Source organism: Gambusia affinis, linkage group LG17, assembly GCF_019740435.1.
Source record: "Gambusia affinis linkage group LG17, SWU_Gaff_1.0, whole genome shotgun sequence".
NCBI classification, from domain to species: Eukaryota; Metazoa; Chordata; class Actinopteri; order Cyprinodontiformes; family Poeciliidae; genus Gambusia; species Gambusia affinis.
The window spans coordinates 3112003-3129579 of NC_057884.1; the positions used below are offsets into that span (position 1 = coordinate 3112003).

The window sequence follows — 17577 nt, forward strand, 5'->3', positions numbered from 1 at the left end:
CCCTTTATTTAGTAAACATACTTTATTAGCATATCTTAAGTGTAACATTTTTGTGAAAGAATTATATTTAAAATATATTTAGAATGTCTTGTAAATATATAATCATTATATATTTTATTTATCAGAAGTGTGTTTACAGTGTGCTCCAATTAAACTTTAACTTTTGGTTTACTATGATTGCTAATGAAGTACAGTTACTTTTCAATGTATTTTATTATTCTGCTTTACATACGTGCATTCACGCGTACTCTGAATGAATTATTATTTTCGTCATTAAGACTTTGCACAAAATTTACACTGGCGTTAAAAAAATGTAATTTCATTTCTGCCGCATTCAGATTCTACTCATACAACCTGAGTAATCATCAATAAATAGCATACACAAATGTTTGGAAATATTAGAAGTATGATAATATTATAAGAACTAAGTTTATTCTAAAACAGAATTTAACATTTCTATAATTGACTTAGGCATTTTCCGTTCCAAATAAAACTGCCGCTAAACTCTTTGCCTAGATTCCCAGTAAAAAGGTAAACAGTGCCCTCTGCTGGCAAGCTCTTAGAAAATATCGGTCCACCTTAAAAATAACAAACATGGCGTTTTTCCGTGGTGGGGGGGCGAAGTGTCACGTCCTGCCCCGCCCGTCGGTGCGTACAAGGCTCCGTAAACGCCACGGAGGGAACTTTCCTGTCAAAAGTCCACAGACATCATGAACTCCTGATACGCACTAAGTCCAATGGTCAACATCGCCTGGCTGGCCTTTGGATGTCCGCGGCGCCGCTCTTGCTCAAAGCAGCCAGTCTGCATGAGGACTTCAAAGCCGAGTGGCGGCCAACTGCGCGTGTCGATTTAAAAACAGAAAAAAAAAAGGAAAAAAGTTAGGCCGAGGGGACCGCAGGCATGTCTGAACCGAGAAGATTTGTGAGTCCGTTTCACCGACCGCAGTTTTTGGCTGCTGCAGCTCCGGCGGGGAAAGCCAAACTAACGCACCCGGGCAAGGCTATTCTGGCAGGTAAGGAAGGGCTGAGAGCGGGGCTGAGCGCTGGGGTCTGCGCCTTGTGTTTACAAGTTCCACCGCTGTCAGTCACTGGACTGAAGCGTGTTTCCTTTCACTTCCGAGGGAAACGCTTTTTTAAGGACTACCCTGCTAAATTACTAATGAGTGTGAATATCTAAGAAAATAACCAAGGTATTATCGATAATAATGTCAGTGTGTTTCTTTTCTTTTTGTAGTTATTGCGGATCAGGTTATGTTTCTGATCCAAATTTAGAATACGTCGGAAGTGTACGAGAATTTAAAAAATAAAAAATCCAAAAGAACTTTAATTTTATGTATTTATTATTTTTTTTACGCATGAAATAAGACGCTCTTAAAATAAAATAATGGAGCCGTGTTCTCACAGGAATGTGTATGTAGTTTTTACCTCTTACCCTTTCACATTGGTCAACATTGGAAATACAAACAGATTCCATAAATCCAAAACTCTGTTGTCTTTATTTTACAAGTTGCCAAATGAATGCAGATTCTGCTTTGTGTAAACGACTGTAGTTAAGGTTTGACCTGTTTAAATATTTTCTTTTGTGAACTAGGGACCAAACAACAGTCCAGAATCCTTAATGATGCTGTGAATTAAGCCTTTAGTTCTGAATCAGCTACTAGTTTCAGCATCATGTGCGTTGCTCGTGCCAACCCTCCCCCTGCAAGAGTAGTTCCCTTGGCGGTGAGCCATAACAGTTGTTAGATTAACCTAATAATGTTTTGGAGCCGTCTACATGGGTCCAGTTCCCTGTTGTTTAATTGCACTGACAGAAAAATCCTTTTGTGCAGAATAAAACCTAAAGTTGCATCGCTGAGGGTTAGCTAGTTCAACTTCCAACTTTGCACTCAAGCATGTTGGCGTCCTCACAGTATGACAATCTTGTGTAGAAATGCCACATTTCATTTGCAAATCTCAAACAAAAATCTGCATAGAATGCTCACGTTTCTTTGTTAAGCTGAAAAACAACCACTGCTCCTACATGTACTGAAATCTCTCTTTACATCTCAGTAAAAGGAGTTTAGAAATGGTGGAACATTTTAGTGCTGGTGAAACCACAACTTTTAAAAACGTCAGTTTTTTTTCACACTATCTGACACGGAATAAAACTAAAGGTTTCCTGTTTTAGGGCAGTAAATATTCCTATTGGATCAATTAAAGAATAATTAGAGGTTTTCTTAAGACATTTGATTTGAATTTATTTAGATTAGGAGTTTTACATACACTATACAGGGATCTGCAACCTTCTCAATACACATTTGATGATTTCATGCTTAGCAAGCCTCTGATTGGCTAATTCAAAACATCTGAGTCAGGTGGAGGTAAACCAGTGGTTGTCATATTCACTATTTCAAGTTTTCTGCAGTTGTTTCTTTTTTCTTTTAGAGTAACCCTCTAGAGACGGGTTTAGTTCACAATCACACCTCATGACAAGTATGTAAGTACGCAGGTGTGTAGCTCTGATGTATGTCTGGAAAACATCTACATTTCTGTCAGTCATGTCTGAAGACCCAACGTAACAACTGTTGAGAAAATAGTGATATTTAATTGTGATATTGTGATAACATAGACCTGAATTCGGACAAGAAGTTAAAGTTTGGTGACAAAAATGTGAATTAGAAATGGACACTGGCCAGAAGCTCACCACGAAATCACTTCAAAGGCAACATGGGCGGTCCACGGCCTGACCCAGTTACAGACGTTGCCTTGGGTGAAATGGGCCAAAATTCCAGCAAGCTATTGTGTAAGAACGCACAAAGTGTTTGACCCAAATCATAGCGTTTAAAAGGTGATTCTGCCCAATACTCAGGTACTGACACTGACTCATTATTCTGGGATTTGGTTAACATTAATTACCTTCCTTGAAGAAGAGTTTAACATGAGTTAATGTCAGACAGTAAGGAAATAAATGGTCTTTTTGTCCATTGTTTAAATATCTGGTTTTAACTGTACCTTGAGGTAGTGATATGCATATTAATGTGCCCTCAGTCAGATCTCCAGGTCTTCTGTGATGTGGATCGATGTATGTCAGCAGGGATCTTCAGTTCCTGGAAAATCCCCACCATAACTAAATACAACACACAACAACTTTAATCTGTCAATATTTTTGTGAAAATTAAATTTTTTTTAATGAAATATTTTCCAAAGGCTTCTGTCACTCATTGCCAGTGATGATTAAATACAGTTTTTGATGACAGCTGAATGGAAGTGTGTGATCAGAGAAGGCTTTAGGACGGTTCTTCAAGGCGTTTGACATTTTGTTCTGCAACGTCCCGCTTTGCATCAGGGACTCGGACCTCAGACTTCAGCTCAAGCCCCTTCTGCTCGCCTGTCTCTCTAGTCAATCAATGACAGACGGTCGGACTCACAGATCAGCATGTACTAGAGAGTAATCTCCTATCTGCAACGTTGCATCATGAGCACCATGAACACAGATACAGTGACTATAGGACACTACTACTACTACTGATCACGTTTAAAACTTTAATGAGATTCACAGTCGTCGCCCATCGTTTTCCTGAACGTGCCTCCCTGTGGTTCAGTCGGTGTTTATTAACCTGCTGCCCTCGTTGGGTTTGCTCAGAGGCCCGGGTCCTGGCGCTCGCGGTCACAAGTCAGGATGACGAAGCACTTTGCTCCCAGATTACAACACGCCTGCGCCGGCCCCAGGCTCAGTTCAGGGGCTTAACCTCCCACCTCCCCCCTACTGATGTTACAACCAGATTGCTTTTTTCAAACCTTTGAAAAAAGCAATCCATGGTAACAGTTGAGGGCATGAAAGCAACAAGCTTACTCTATATACTTATGTAAGACAAACGTGGGGAAAACTCTGTAGTCCTCTTAGTTGCTGCTATAGACTGGTTTACTGCACATCCACTTATTTAAAGGTGGAGCCCAGAAATGTGCCTGTGTTTCTCTAGCAAATAAAAAAAAAGGAGGATGGCCAAGCGAATTACTACATAAGGATTATCTCTATTTAAATAGAGCAATGCTAGAGATTCTGTGTTGGATATTTCTAGTTCTAATTCTACTTCAAACCTTCCCTGAAATGAGATCTTAACTAAAGTGGGGCTGCAACAATTCATTGGATTAATAATGATGGATCGACTAATTGAAATAATCATCAGCTAATTTAGTAATTGATTAATCATTGACTGCAGTATACAGACTCCAAAAAGGCTATTTCCCTAAGGAACAACATATTCAGAGCACAAATTATGTGTTCAATACAGAAATCATTAACTTTAACTTCACCTGGTTCAAATTCTATTTAAAAAAATTCCTATTGAACACCTTTTGTTGTCCAGTTATTGATCACTTAATCCCACAGATCATTGTTACACTGTATTAAGTCAAACATGCTGTAGATTTAAGTATTTTTTTAAACTGCAGATGCATTTTTTTTTTTTTGCTTTGTTTTGCTAGAAATGATCAAGCATTCACTAAAAGATTACTGCTGTTGCATTTTAGGCAAAAAAAAAAAAAGTTTTCTATTTTAAAAAAGGAATTGAATTACTTGTTTTTTTGGTGTTTTTATGACTTAATATATTTCTTGTTCTGAATAAAAAAAAGGTTTACGTGGTTAAATGAAGAATCTGCAGAATGCGCCAATTACTCTTATCTAATTAATTGTCAGAATAATTTATAGAATAATTACTATTACTAATAATCTTGAGATGCAAAAACTAAAGCCTAACTAATACAGATCTCTTGTTGTCACCATATTCACTATTTAAATGTTAAATGTTGCTGTTCCTAGTGGAGTCCCCCAGAGGCTAGTTGTGTTCACAGATAACCTAAAACCAACAAATAACTATGCAGGTATGTTGGTCTCGAATACTTCAGCAACTCTTTCAGCCACTTTTTTTTTTCTAACGTCCAAAAAAAATAAAAGTGTTCTTGGGAGAAAAATACTTCATTCCAAATGTCAAGCTGCCATATGTGACCAACTCTGTCAACAGCCTTGTTGTGACAATGTGCTGCTCCTCAATTTATTACTTGCAAACTTGCAGGATGAAAACCAGCGTGATGCATTTTGTAGGAGTTTGTTGCAGATCTCCAATAAATTATTTTCAGTATTTGTATCCTTGTCAGATGTCTGTAGAGGCGCCTAGTAAGTGGGCAAAAATAATCAAATTTACATCGCGTAGGCCTCAGCCATTAAGCAGACAGCAAGATGAGGAGTTATGAATTATACATTAGTCTTACTGTAACAAATTTAGACTCAAAATGGTAAGATCTCAAGGTGCTGTCATTTCTTCTTGCCATATATGTTGTTTTAGCTGAAAATGTGTCCTAACTAGGGCTAAGCAACAAAATGAAATGCCTATTGAGAAACAATGTATCCTGAACCCTTGTTACACAAGACCAAGGTTTTTAGGGGAACCAGAGTTCACTTGTATGGTCCTCATCAGAGTTTGATTGCGCATTCACATCTCCTCAAATGAACCAGACTTTCCAGGTAAACAAGCTAGAGTCGTATTAAAGCAGACTGAACAGGGCTGTGAATGCACTCTTAGTGATCGTTTTACCATCTATGACCAAAAGTAAAATACTCTATACACATGTTTGCGTTCCTCTGAGTGGTCAAATTACTATTTTCTGAATTAATCAGAAAATGAGGTTGGGCTGCCGTCAGTAGAAGTCACTCCAAATATCCAGCGTACCGACGTGAGGCGATCTTCATCGTCCCAGACGAAGCAGCTGCATGGCATAGCATGAGACTGAGTACCGTGGCTATTAAATTAGAGAAAGTTTCAATGGCTTGTTTTTACTAGATTGATTCATTCTCTCTGGAGCCTGGTTAACTCTCGTCAGAAGCACTACAGTGTTTTGTTTGTTTTCATCCTGTTGAAATGCTTTTTAAAGCGATAAAACACGTCTGAACTCGATAAACTGGTTCTTTGTCTTTCCCCAGCTTGAATATGTGGACCACTGCAGGTACTGCCAAGTCTTGTCTCTTTATGACTGTGTTGTGCACTGTGATTTTGAGCCTGGCTTAATTCGTAGTTAGAGCTTCAGAGCCAGCCTCTAACTACACTGCCTGGGTGTGTCGCATCCAGCACTGTTGGCACATCTAGAACAGGCTTTCATGAAACACTAGAAGGTTTTTGTGCAAGCCCTGGATCGGGAAGGCTGCAATTCTGTGGTTGCATTTTGCACAAACCCTCCCGACTTGTGTGCATTGATTGTTGGCTTGAACCACTGCTGTGCTAAATTTCACTGCATGACTGTTTTTTGTTGGAAATGCACGTTAAGAGCATCAACATACTATGCCTTTTTTTATTTATAGAACATTCAAACTAAAGCACAGTTTAAGGTTGTTTTTTGGGTTTTTTTTGATGAAGCAAACCTAAAAAAAAGATTATATGTCCCATTTTATCAGTGTGTTTTTTCATGTTAGCTTCCTTCACTTTATGCATACAGTACACCTCTTGTTTGCATTACAAGAACGTGTCCCCTCACGGACACTGGATGTGCTCTGGTGGCTCACCAAAGTGCTGATCAGGAGTAACACGCCCCCTTTGACTTGGAGAGGGGCCAAGGGGCGTATCTGAAGGCAGAATCACACTGAGATCAGCCGAGCCAATCAGCTGCAGGCGCCGTGTTTGCTGCTCAACAGCAGATGTGTGACAGCCAGGAATTTAAGGTGGACCGGCTCCACTCGGTACCGTACGTCGCAGTTTTAACAGTCCAGCACCGGCTTCACTAACAACTCTTGCTTTGTGTTTTGTTTATACATCCGTATGTCTCCCGCCGTGTGTAAAGCTTTATTCATGGTTTTAAAGCATGTTGTGTTGTAATTTATTCCGTGTGATAAAAACAAGAACCTTTTTTATGTTTAGTTGTGTTAGATATGATGAGTGTTATTGGCGTCCTTCTGACTTTTACAACTTTACAACTTTAAAGTTGTTACATAAATTCAAATGTAAAGAAAATCATGAATGGTTTTCACATTATTTGCAAAGAATCTATTAATACTTTGTAGAACTGACCTCTGAATGTACTGACATCTTATTTAAGGGTATGGAAGTAAAGGGGGCTGAACACAAATGCATGCCAGATATTTCAGATTTCATGTATTTTTATGCTATTCATTAATCAACATCAGTGTGGATCATTTTTAATTTTAGATATTTTTTGTTTACAATTTTATAGAATACTTTGATCTATTTTGTGCGTATTTTATTTAATTTTTAAAACAAAACTTAAAAACAACCAGCCGTGAATGGGACATTTTTTTTGTCCCGTGTGCTGTTGTGTGTAAAAGAGCTGTTGTGTTCCTCGGCGGTTCCCTTTCTGTTGGTTCTTTGACCCGGTTTCGCCACAGGAATCCGTCTTCACCCAGATGTTTTGTGTTCACTCAGGCGGGATTGCAGGAGGCATTGAGATCTGCATCACCTTCCCAACAGAGTATGTAAAAACACAGCTGCAGCTCGACGAGAAAGCCAACCCTCCCAAATACAGAGGAATTGGTGAGTTTGCCCTGACTAGTGTAACCCAGTGCGGCCTAAGCAACATTTAACTGTTTATTTGTTGGTTTTGAAATAATTTTAAGGTAGTACATGCATCTTTCTTTGTTCCAGAAACTTTAAAGGGGCGGTGTTATGTCATAGTTTTTGAGCTTTACGTCATTTTATACTGTTATTCCCTCATGGTGGCTTTATTTCTTTTATGCATGTTTGAGAGATCTTTTAATCTCCCGTGGCAACCATTCAGCTGTTCAAAACGTGCGGGTGAACGTAGCCACGCCTTCAAGACGCAGCTCCTCCTCCTCTTAGCTACAGTTTCCAAGCTTCCCAGCTTCTGCCTCATAGAGCAGACCTCCCCTCTCCTCCACTCAGATCCTTCAGACTAATCAAAATTTCTTTTAAGTCATATTTAACATATAGGAATTTTTTTTTCTTTTTTTGGAAACCACTACTGAGTTGAAGTGAAGCAGAAGAATTAGTAAGGAGTTTTCTGTTTTTATGATGTTTAGTTTGAAAGCCTTACATAAATGGATTACATGGGAAATGGACAGAATTTTTATTAGAGGTGTTCCGATATAATTATTTTTTTTATTTCGGATACGATACAGAGATTGTGGCTTTTAGATTGAGCTTCCCAAACATTGAAGGGTGTCCAACATGGAACAAAAATCAAAAGTTGTTTCAGCACTGGATTTAAAAAAAACAGCTTCAATTATTACTGAATATTGTGATTGAACTGCATTCCATCATTCAGAACTACTGTCACCAAGAAAACAAAAATCAGGTTTCTAAATATAATAAACTGGAAATGAGCTCACCTTTTAAAGTGAGAAGAAAGTCTTTTTATGTTCTATGTATATTTAACCTGTGATAACCTTGGTTATCACAGGTTAAGAGTCAAGCAAACAGACGTTTATTACGTCGTAAACCAGCCTTTGACTTTGAACCATGGCACAGATCTTTATACAAACCCAACTTGAAAACAAAATCTGATCTTTGTGTCCCTTCAACCTATTTAGGTGTGATTAATGCTTTATAGACTAACTTGTGTCCATGTTTCCCGAACAGTGGACTGTGTGAAGCAGACTGTGAACGGCCATGGGGTGAAGGGCCTCTACAGAGGCCTGAGCTCACTGCTCTACGGCTCTATACCCAAAGCAGCGGTCAGGTACTGCAGACGCAACACTAAACACACACAAGTGGTTCTCTAATAAACAATAGAGTTTATGGTTTAGATTCTCTGAAGCTGACCGTGTTTGTTGTTGATACCGTCATTATAACAGGCATTACATTAGAAAGTAAAGACTTCTCCGTGTCCAGCACTCATCATGTTATTGACTTTGCGAAAGTTAAGATCGGTGGATAAGATTGGTTTCCCAAAATGAAGGAAATCGGAGCCAATTTATCGTCTCACCGCTGGTATTTACAATTATGGTGTACTGAGGGACTCCAGACAAAAACTAACCCTCATTGCCAATCTGACATATTCTGTGATGTTGTTGATTTCTTTGTGAAATAAACAACAGCTTTCTTCCATATTGGACTCCATCCCAGCTAAAACGTCCTGCTTTCAGTTCTGCAAAACCTCGGAGAGTTTCTCTGCGGTGTCAGTGATCGTCTTTATGTCCTCCTCACTCTGGCAGGTTCGGGATGTTTGAATTCCTCAGCAATAAAATGCGAGACGAGAGCGGCAAACTAGACAGCAAGCGAGGATTCCTCTGCGGTCTTGGAGCCGGAGTCGCCGAGGCCGTGGTTGTAGTCTGTCCAATGGAGACCGTTAAGGTATAATTAAAAAGTTACAATACTTTGGGGGGGAAACATATTTTTGTGTTTACACACACAGGGCCTTGTGGGTGGAACTCCTTGAAGAGTTCCACATTTTGTCACTTTATAATCACAAATCTCTTTGGAAGTTATTGAGATTTTATACGATAGAGCAGCAGAAATTGATCCATAATTATGAAGTGACAAAAAATAAACATAGTTTTTCAAATATTTTACACATAAATAGAAGAAGTTGCAGCAGTTCTTGTTCAAAAGAAAAAATGAAAATGTGTCTTTATGGGTTTTTTTTTTGGTTTTTTTACTGATGATTGGTGGATCTAAGCTAAACCTCAGCAGCATGACTAGACTCAAAAACAGACTCTGGGCTCCTGCTGTGTCATTTTACTCATGTAAACTCGTTTCTTCTTCTTCTGTGTCTTTTTAGGTTAAATTCATCCATGATCAAACATCAGCTAACCCAAAGTATAAAGGATTTTTTCACGGGGTGAGGGAGATTGTAAGATCCGAAGGTGAGGAAGGTTTTATTTACATATACTGCCCCCTGCTGGTTAACCACCGCTATGCAGATTATGATTCTGCCACATTGGAAATGATTGATTCTGCTGGATCCGTGTTGTTTTCGTTCAATTGAACAAAAACTACACAGACCACGCAGTTCATCTTTCCTCTCTGATTGGTTGATGTTATTTTAACAGACCACATCCTCCTTCCACTTTGTTAATGAAGAGTTTTCTTGTCTGATGCGTCTTCAGGACTAAAGGGGACCTATCAGGGACTGACTGCCACTGTGCTAAAACAGGGCTCCAATCAGGCCATCCGCTTCTACGTCATGACCTCACTGAGAAACTGGTACAAAGGTACGAAAACAAACCGCTGCAGTAATAAAAATCCATTTAAAGCTGCAGCTCTTTCAAACTGACTGCTTCTCATCCCTCTTCAAGGGGACGACCCCAACAAAGTCATCAACCCCCTGATCACCGGCCTGTTTGGAGCTTTCGCCGGTGCCGCCAGTGTCTTTGGAAACACTCCGCTGGATGTGATTAAGACCAGGATGCAGGTTAGCCTCCCTCGCACATTTGATCCTCGCCTCAGAACTCGACCTGCAGCGCTCTTGGTGACGGGCTGTGTTTTTATCAACAGGGACTGGAGGCCCACAAGTACAAAAGCACGGTGGACTGTGCCGTTCAAATCATGAAGTATGAAGGACCAATGGCGTAAGTGCAATGGGACAGACTAAAGCTGGGGATAAAAGTTTCTCTTTTTGGTCTCTGCTTTGGTTGCCCTGTGACGGGGTGGCGACCTGTCCAGGGTGGACTCCGCCTCTCACCCAATGACTGCTGGAGATTGCCATCGCTCCTACTCAGAAACAAGCAATCGGAGCCGGGAGGAGGGTCTTAGGACTGTCAATCACGCTAGTGTACGCATTGCTCATACCGTCCACCACACAGCGTGTACGAGCTCACGATTGCTGGTTTGCTGAAGCTGTGCTGATGGAAGCTGAGGGAGCAGCATGTACACAAGCCTGATTGACAGCGCCAAGGCAGTCCTCCTGGCTGTGATTGGCTGTTTCTGACCAAGAGTGGTGCATTTCTAGAGATGACAGTAGGACTACAGAGAGAAGGCAGAAGAGTTAGATTTTTTATTTTTATTTTTTTTACACAGATTATCTATCTCACATTTTACTGTCAGCACATAGTGACGGTTTAAACAAACAAGTGAAAAAATAATTTTCCTAACTATACTGCAGCATTAAGTAGCTAAATGAAAACTGAATCACAGTGTCTTGATGTAACACCATGCTCTCCCCGTGTCCAGATTCTACAAAGGTACCATTCCTCGTCTGGGTCGGGTGTGCCTGGACGTCGCCATCGTTTTCATCATCTACGAGGAAGTCGTCAAGTTCTTGAACATTGTGTGGAAGAATAACTAAGCCGGACGCCCACGTGCTGCACTACCTGGAGCGCTCAGACAGTTACTGCAACAGGCTAAAAATCCCATCTTCTTAAATCCTGTCTTCTGGGTTCTAACGTCTACCTCCACGTATTTTCAGGTAGAAATCAGAAGCGGGTTGGTTAAGTACTTCCTTCTTTGTTTCTTATAGCACAGTGCAAGCAGCAGTGCAAGCATTCCCAGCCTGCCTTAGAGATGCAGAAGTGCTGCTCACATTTGCTCTTCCCACTCGCCTCTCTCAAATTTCCTGATGGGGGAATTTTCCTTAAGAACTAAAGGGAAAGGAGCCGGTAAATCTGCTTTACTAAAAGAGATGTTAGTGCCTGTCAGCACAAACTAATGCTGTGTTCACTTAATAAAAAGGTAACAGCCAACCCCTTGTAATGTGATTTCAACACTAGAAGAAAATATATATACTTGAAGAAAACAAACAACAACTCAATCTAACAGTTTAAACCCTTTATTATTATTTTCATAGGAACTAGAGAGTTTATTAAATTGGTACCTAATGCAATAAATAAATATGCTGCTGAGGGTCAAATGAATAAAGAAACAAATGCCTTAATTCTAGAATGTTTAAACATGTAGATTATGTTATGAGGTGTAGTTTAAAGATATTGCTGTATGATAATCTGTTTAATATCCTTTAAGAATGAGTCGTAGGTGGTGTGAGGAGGGTTCCCCTTTAATTCACAGACATGTTGTATCTTAATTTACGCGTTGCCCTGGAAAGTGCCTGTGTTTTCTGTGGTTTGTGTTGAGCTTAAGGATTCTACAGATTTTAGGAGCGAACTCGGTTCCATACACTGTGGTTAATTCTCCAGCTGTGCCTAAGGTATTTCTAACACATTTATATCTTCTCAACTCATCTGTATCGGCATCAGTGTTTCTTTTCTTTTCGTTTTTGTAAGAGCAAAGTATTGAATTTAAAATGCTTTTTAAATTCAATACTTTGCTCTCACAGTGCTTCGGATGCAACTTGTGGTGCCTTTCATCTCTCTCTACAGATTCTTGTTGATACAGGTACCTAATTTCGGTCTTTCTCGTTAATTGCCTTTTCTTTTTATGCCAACTGAGGACCTAATGTGCCAACTGCTACAAACAATAACAAAATTGTATGTTATGGACTCAGAGATTGTACCTTGGGAAACTGGCTTGTTTACATGCAGTGCTAATATTTGTTTCGCTTATTGCAGTCTTTGTGTACAACATGCTATGTTTACTGTGAATTATACTTATCTTTCATGTTAATCTCTTAACCCTGGACTCCATCACAGCTATTTAAATATGTCTGAGGTTTTTGGATTAACACTAAAAATGTTCACAGACCATAGAACATCATGTGCCTTGAGTCTCATTTTGGATTACCACAAATAAACATGGTTCAGACTATTTGCTCTGTGTGTGTTTATTTTGTTGTTGTTTGCTCACAAACTCTACTCACACTGTACTATTATTGTTCATTTTGCATTAGATTGACGGTGATTTTGTAAGGCGTACATGGAAATTTAATGCTTATATTCATTCAGCTGACAGAGCCAACGTGTTCAAATTGATAGTAGAAGTGATAAAGGGCTGGTTTAAAATATCTGTAAGGTGTCAAAGCTTGGATCGTGTCCCTTTTTTGTTATGCAGAAATGCTGCTTCACGTGGAGTATCAGATAGTCCAGCTGTGCCAGTGACAGACTACTGCTGTTATTACTTGAAATGTGCAAGTTGGATCTTCACAGTGTGTTGATGGTGAAGGGCTGAAAACACGGGGTGACAGAATGGGATCCTTGATGGGGGACTGAAAACATGAGCCAGCTGCTGGCTAGGGAGTAAAAATGAGAGGAGGAACCGAATGCGAATTGGCTTTTTCAGCGCATCAAATGGTGACTTTTAAAAAGCCAGGTTAAAGAAAATAAATGCATTAATAGTTTGTACTGACAAATATGCAAAGCTTACTGACATATTCCAACACGAGAAGAGGCAGCTGGTAATGGGAGTTACACCATTTAATTTTTCTTTGGGATCAATAAAGCATATTTGAATTGAAATTTTTTTTTTTTTTTTTTTGATATTTTGATTTTGATGTAGGCTATTGTGTATTCCTAAAAAGGAGTTTAATTTAAATCGGGTTTTATTTACATTTTAGTAGAACATGACATGGTAGAAATTATTTGTATCTTTAATTTATACCCTTTTCTTTGATGCCTCCACAGATTTTATTAGATTCCACTCATAAGAACGATGATGATAAAAATTTAAATCTGAAGCCCAAATCTCACCTGAATGAATATGAATTCAGCTCATCTCGATACCTTTCACAAGTTTATAGCCTGAGTTTAATATACGAATAATCTAAAAAAGATAGAGTGAATTGTCAAACTGCAGGGGGAAAAAAAGCAGAATATGCTAAATTTCTAAAATATCATCGATGGAACCTATTTTCCAGTTGCACAGTGGTTTATGACCTTGTTTGGCACTATTTGGCCATCTCGCTCACCGTACTTCTGGCAGCCTCTGTATCTGCTGTGGTTGGGCCGAAAGACGGAAGATGTTTGTGTCTGTGTAGCGGGGTCCGGGAATGGTTAAACATGTCTCTGAATGGAGGAGGATGCAGAGGCTTCTACTTCAACACCGTGCTGTCTCTGGCTCGGTCGCTCGCGGCTCACCAGCACGCGCCATTAGACAAGGTAACAGTCCGGCTAGCTCGTAATGACAGGCTAGTAACAACCCTTTACACTGAATTTGACATTGACGTCCTGAACTTCGCTGTTCTCTCTTTACCGGGTGTGTTCCGGTGTTCCTGTGGGTCGGAACTGACTTTAAGTTCCTCTGGTAGTTTGGAGGTTTTTTGTTATTTGGAGGTTTAACGTAGCTACGCAGTGGGTTTTAGTGTCGGCTGGCTGTTTTTAGCCCGCAGTTAATCTGCTCAGGGTGTAACTGAATGAGCTCTGTCTGATTTCTGCAGCTTCTTCCTCTATTTTACTCTCCTTTAACTTCCAATGTGCGTTATGGACAGAATGTAGGAAACTCTGCCCAAAACAAACACAGAATCTCTTAAGACCAATAAAAGATTTCAGGACATTCTAAAGAGCAAGTCAAAAATAAGATGAAGAAAGAAGAAAAGAATCACATTTACAAAGTTATTTTGTTTATAATTATATTGCAATGCACTCCGTTCGACTATAAGTATTAGGTTTGACAATTGGATGTATTTTAATAGTAAATACTAGAATTACATCAAACATCCTGAGCATGCACGGGATGTGCGGAGGGCGACAATGGAGGACCTGTAGACAGGAAGAAACCTTGAGAGGGGCCAAACCCAGGAAGAGCAGACTGCAACGTTCATGAAAACACTCTGGTTTGAAGTTGCAGTCTGACCTTTTTGATAAGCAACAATAAATTTATGTTAAATAATTCATCCATTCATGTGTTAATCAATTATTCAATCCATGCATCCTGTCCTGTGGTTGAACTACTGTTGAATTGTTTAATCAATGTTCTGTTTCAGGCTCTCTCTTTTTCAAAATATTTTGCAGCACTCTTCCCTCTAACTAGTGTTTGTTCTGTTTATTCCCTACGCCATCTTCATACTCATATATGTATGCTGTTTAATGCTTTTTGTCGTTGCAGTGATGACAACAATAATCTTCTGATCAAATTTCAGTTCAATTTTGATTTGAACACAAATCAAACACACTTTCAAACACATAGAGAACAAGAGTAAACACAATTAATCCCCCAAATGAGTTTACACTTGGGAAGAAGTACAGACTTATTAGTCCCACCTCCTCTCCAAGACTTAATAATAATTTGTTCTTCTGTTGCCTTATTTTAAATGATAAAATAATAAATTCAGCAGAACTTAAGCAGTAATCAATTTGCTTACTCGGTTAGTTTTTCTATGTGAATAACAACAAGGTAGGACTAAACAACATACATTTCCATTAATGTACTACTATAAAAACTTATTGTTGCTTTGTGTTGAAGTCAGACTTCCTATCGTTACACAAACACACACCCCAACACCTTCCGACCATATATGGACAAATTCATATACAATTGTTTGTAATTTTTCTCAAGCATGTATTGCATTTACACATACATACATGCACACCTACTAACACACACACACTTATATATATTAATTACCCATACCAAAGAAAGTGTGAGTCGTAAATTTAATAATAATATGTTATACATACACATTAATACTTGTAATATATCCATCTCTACCCGTTTTTATCTATCTACATGCAGCCGGAGGTTGAGCCGGGTGGAGGAGAGATTTCAGAGTTGGGAAGTTTTAAACAGGAAGCACCTAATGTGGTGGAAGGGCCGTTTCGACAACAACACCGCTTTACTTCATGGTGTTTTTAAGATTAATGATCAGTCAGGTTTGGTTCTGCTTTTTTTCTGGCTGTTTGAACTTTGATTTGAGAGAAATTGTTTGACTGACTGAGAAAGTTACAACACAGTAGGAAGCAGAACAGGAAGTCATGATAAAACAGCCATTATTAAACAGTTAGTTCAGTGAAGTCAGTCCTTTTCATAAGGTTTTTAAAAGTACAACAGTTTTGTTTCCTTCAGCTTTTTTTGCACGCTATGTTATTAAGTTGAATATTTTTTGCTCTAAAAAGTCATTTTAAATCTATAAAAAAGTAGCATGTTGCATTCTTCCATAGGAGAACCTTGAAGTTCACAAACAAGCATTTGTAATCACTCTTGTATATTTTACTGGCAAATATTCAAACAAGAGCCATCCATGAGATCAAACCTTCAGCCACTTGTTCTTAAATAAACAGAAAACCAAATAATTATAGTAATGTTTTTGTAGATAGCTGTGTTGTTTTTATTGAATTTTCCACAAACATCGACATCCCATACAAGAAAATCTATCCAACTTCTTTTTGTAGATGTTTTTTCATTTTCCTCATTTGAAAACCTAAAAATAGAATTTAATTTGTGGCTCTATGGTAGATATTTCTATGAAATTACAAGTTGTTTTTTTCTAAGGGTCACGTAACATTTGTGGGTGAAGTTTTTTATTTTGCTGACCTGAGGGTAGAAATGGCTCTTCGGGTTGTAACGGGAGGTTTTTGGCTTAGTTCGTGAAAGGCATTTAGGAACCTAATCATTAAGACTAATGGAGGCTGGAAGGCCATGTCAACAGTAAAAGTGTTAGTTAAAGGTTCCCCTAACAATATATTACATAAATAGGACACCAGTCACATGAAGAAGACGTGTAATTTGTATCACTAAAGTGCTCACAGCAACAGCAGTAATCATATTTTCAAATGCATTGATATTTATTGATGCTGTCATTGAACAAACAGTGGAGAAAATAGTCAAACTAGCATTACAGATAGTTTTGGAGTGCTTTAAACATTAATCTGTACGTGAACGCTTTTTATCACAATACACTGATATTACTATGGCGTCACATTGATTTATTAAATTATAAATTTTCGAAACAACCCCAAAATGACACATCTCTGAATTTAAGTCAAAGCTTATTTCTTCAGTTTTGGTTATCTTCTAATTTATATACTGTAGTTGAACAAAAGGTCTGTTTTATTGACCCGTGTTGATGCACTGCAGGTGCAGAAGCTGCACTGCATGTGCCCTGTGGACTTCAGAGGCGTCTTCCAGCTTGATGAGAGGAGGCGGGACGCTGTGACTGCTCTTGGGATTTTTCTCGTAGAGTCCAACCTGCAGGTAAAACTCGTTTCCGTCGCTTCGCCGTGCGTTCACGGCAAGGGCGACTTGCTAAACGCGACGATGCTGTTTTGTTGCAGCACAAAGACGTCATCGTCCCCTACCTTCTTGGGCTCCTCAAAGGGCTTCCCAAGGTCCAGTGGATCGAGGAGAGCTCGGAACGCAAAGGGCGGGGTCGGTATCACTGTGGTGCTCAGATGGAGTCTGGAAGGTGTCGACGGAAGGCTTTAATCTCTGTTTTTGTCTCGTCCTACAGACGCTCTTCCTGTCGCAGAAAACTTCAGCTTTTGTCTTGTGACGCTGCTCTCAGATGTTGCTCAGAGAGATGAGAACTTTAGAGGACAGGTGTGTGCTTATATGTTCTTATTTAGTCATACGGATTCACAGACTCATAGTGTTTAGTGAGTCCATTAGTAGAGTAGCCGTGGATAGATGCAGATTTGAAATAAAATCACGGTGCCTTGGTTTTTAATCCCTTATTGCCTATATTTATATCATATTATATAATAAAAATAGCAGAGTGGTGGTTTTGTTGTCTGGTAGATGCTAAATCAATTGAAGATTATTTTTATTTATACCCAACACCAGTGACGTGCGGTGAGGTTCAGAGCTGGTGAGGCAC

At 39.2% G+C, this 17577-nt stretch overlaps 2 protein-coding genes across 5 annotated transcripts in view; both read left to right on the top strand.

Annotated features, from left to right (window-relative positions):
- Positions 1-640: 640 nt before the first annotated feature.
- On the top strand, positions 641-12638 carry slc25a1b (slc25a1 solute carrier family 25 member 1b). 3 transcript variants are annotated; one of them, XM_044096625.1, is made up of 10 exons: positions 645-1013; positions 5957-5979; positions 7407-7514; positions 8580-8679; positions 9155-9293; positions 9721-9805; positions 10049-10153; positions 10238-10353; positions 10437-10510; positions 11112-12638. In XM_044096625.1, the coding sequence occupies exons 2-10, from the start codon at positions 5964-5966 to the stop codon at positions 11224-11226; spliced, it is 858 nt and encodes a 285-aa protein (XP_043952560.1). In that variant the 5' UTR covers positions 645-1013; positions 5957-5963; the 3' UTR covers positions 11227-12638. The 3 variants fall into 3 exon arrangements, with proteins under 3 accessions (XP_043952559.1, XP_043952560.1, XP_043952561.1); XM_044096624.1 differs by lacking the exon at positions 5957-5979 and having other exon boundaries at positions 641-1013; XM_044096626.1 differs by lacking the exons at positions 645-1013; positions 5957-5979 and adding an exon at positions 6320-6783.
- A 1092-nt stretch (positions 12639-13730) lies between these two features.
- pi4kaa (phosphatidylinositol 4-kinase, catalytic, alpha a) overlaps positions 13731-17577 on the top strand; it is a 32846-nt gene continuing 28999 nt past the window's right edge. For both annotated transcript variants that reach the window (XM_044096628.1, XM_044096629.1), the window contains exons 1-4: positions 13731-13924; positions 16839-16955; positions 17036-17129; positions 17212-17300. In XM_044096628.1, the coding sequence (XP_043952563.1) occupies positions 13826-13924; positions 16839-16955; positions 17036-17129; positions 17212-17300 (399 nt within the window). In that variant the 5' untranslated portion in view covers positions 13731-13825. The remainder of the gene's footprint in view (positions 13925-16838; positions 16956-17035; positions 17130-17211; positions 17301-17577) is intronic.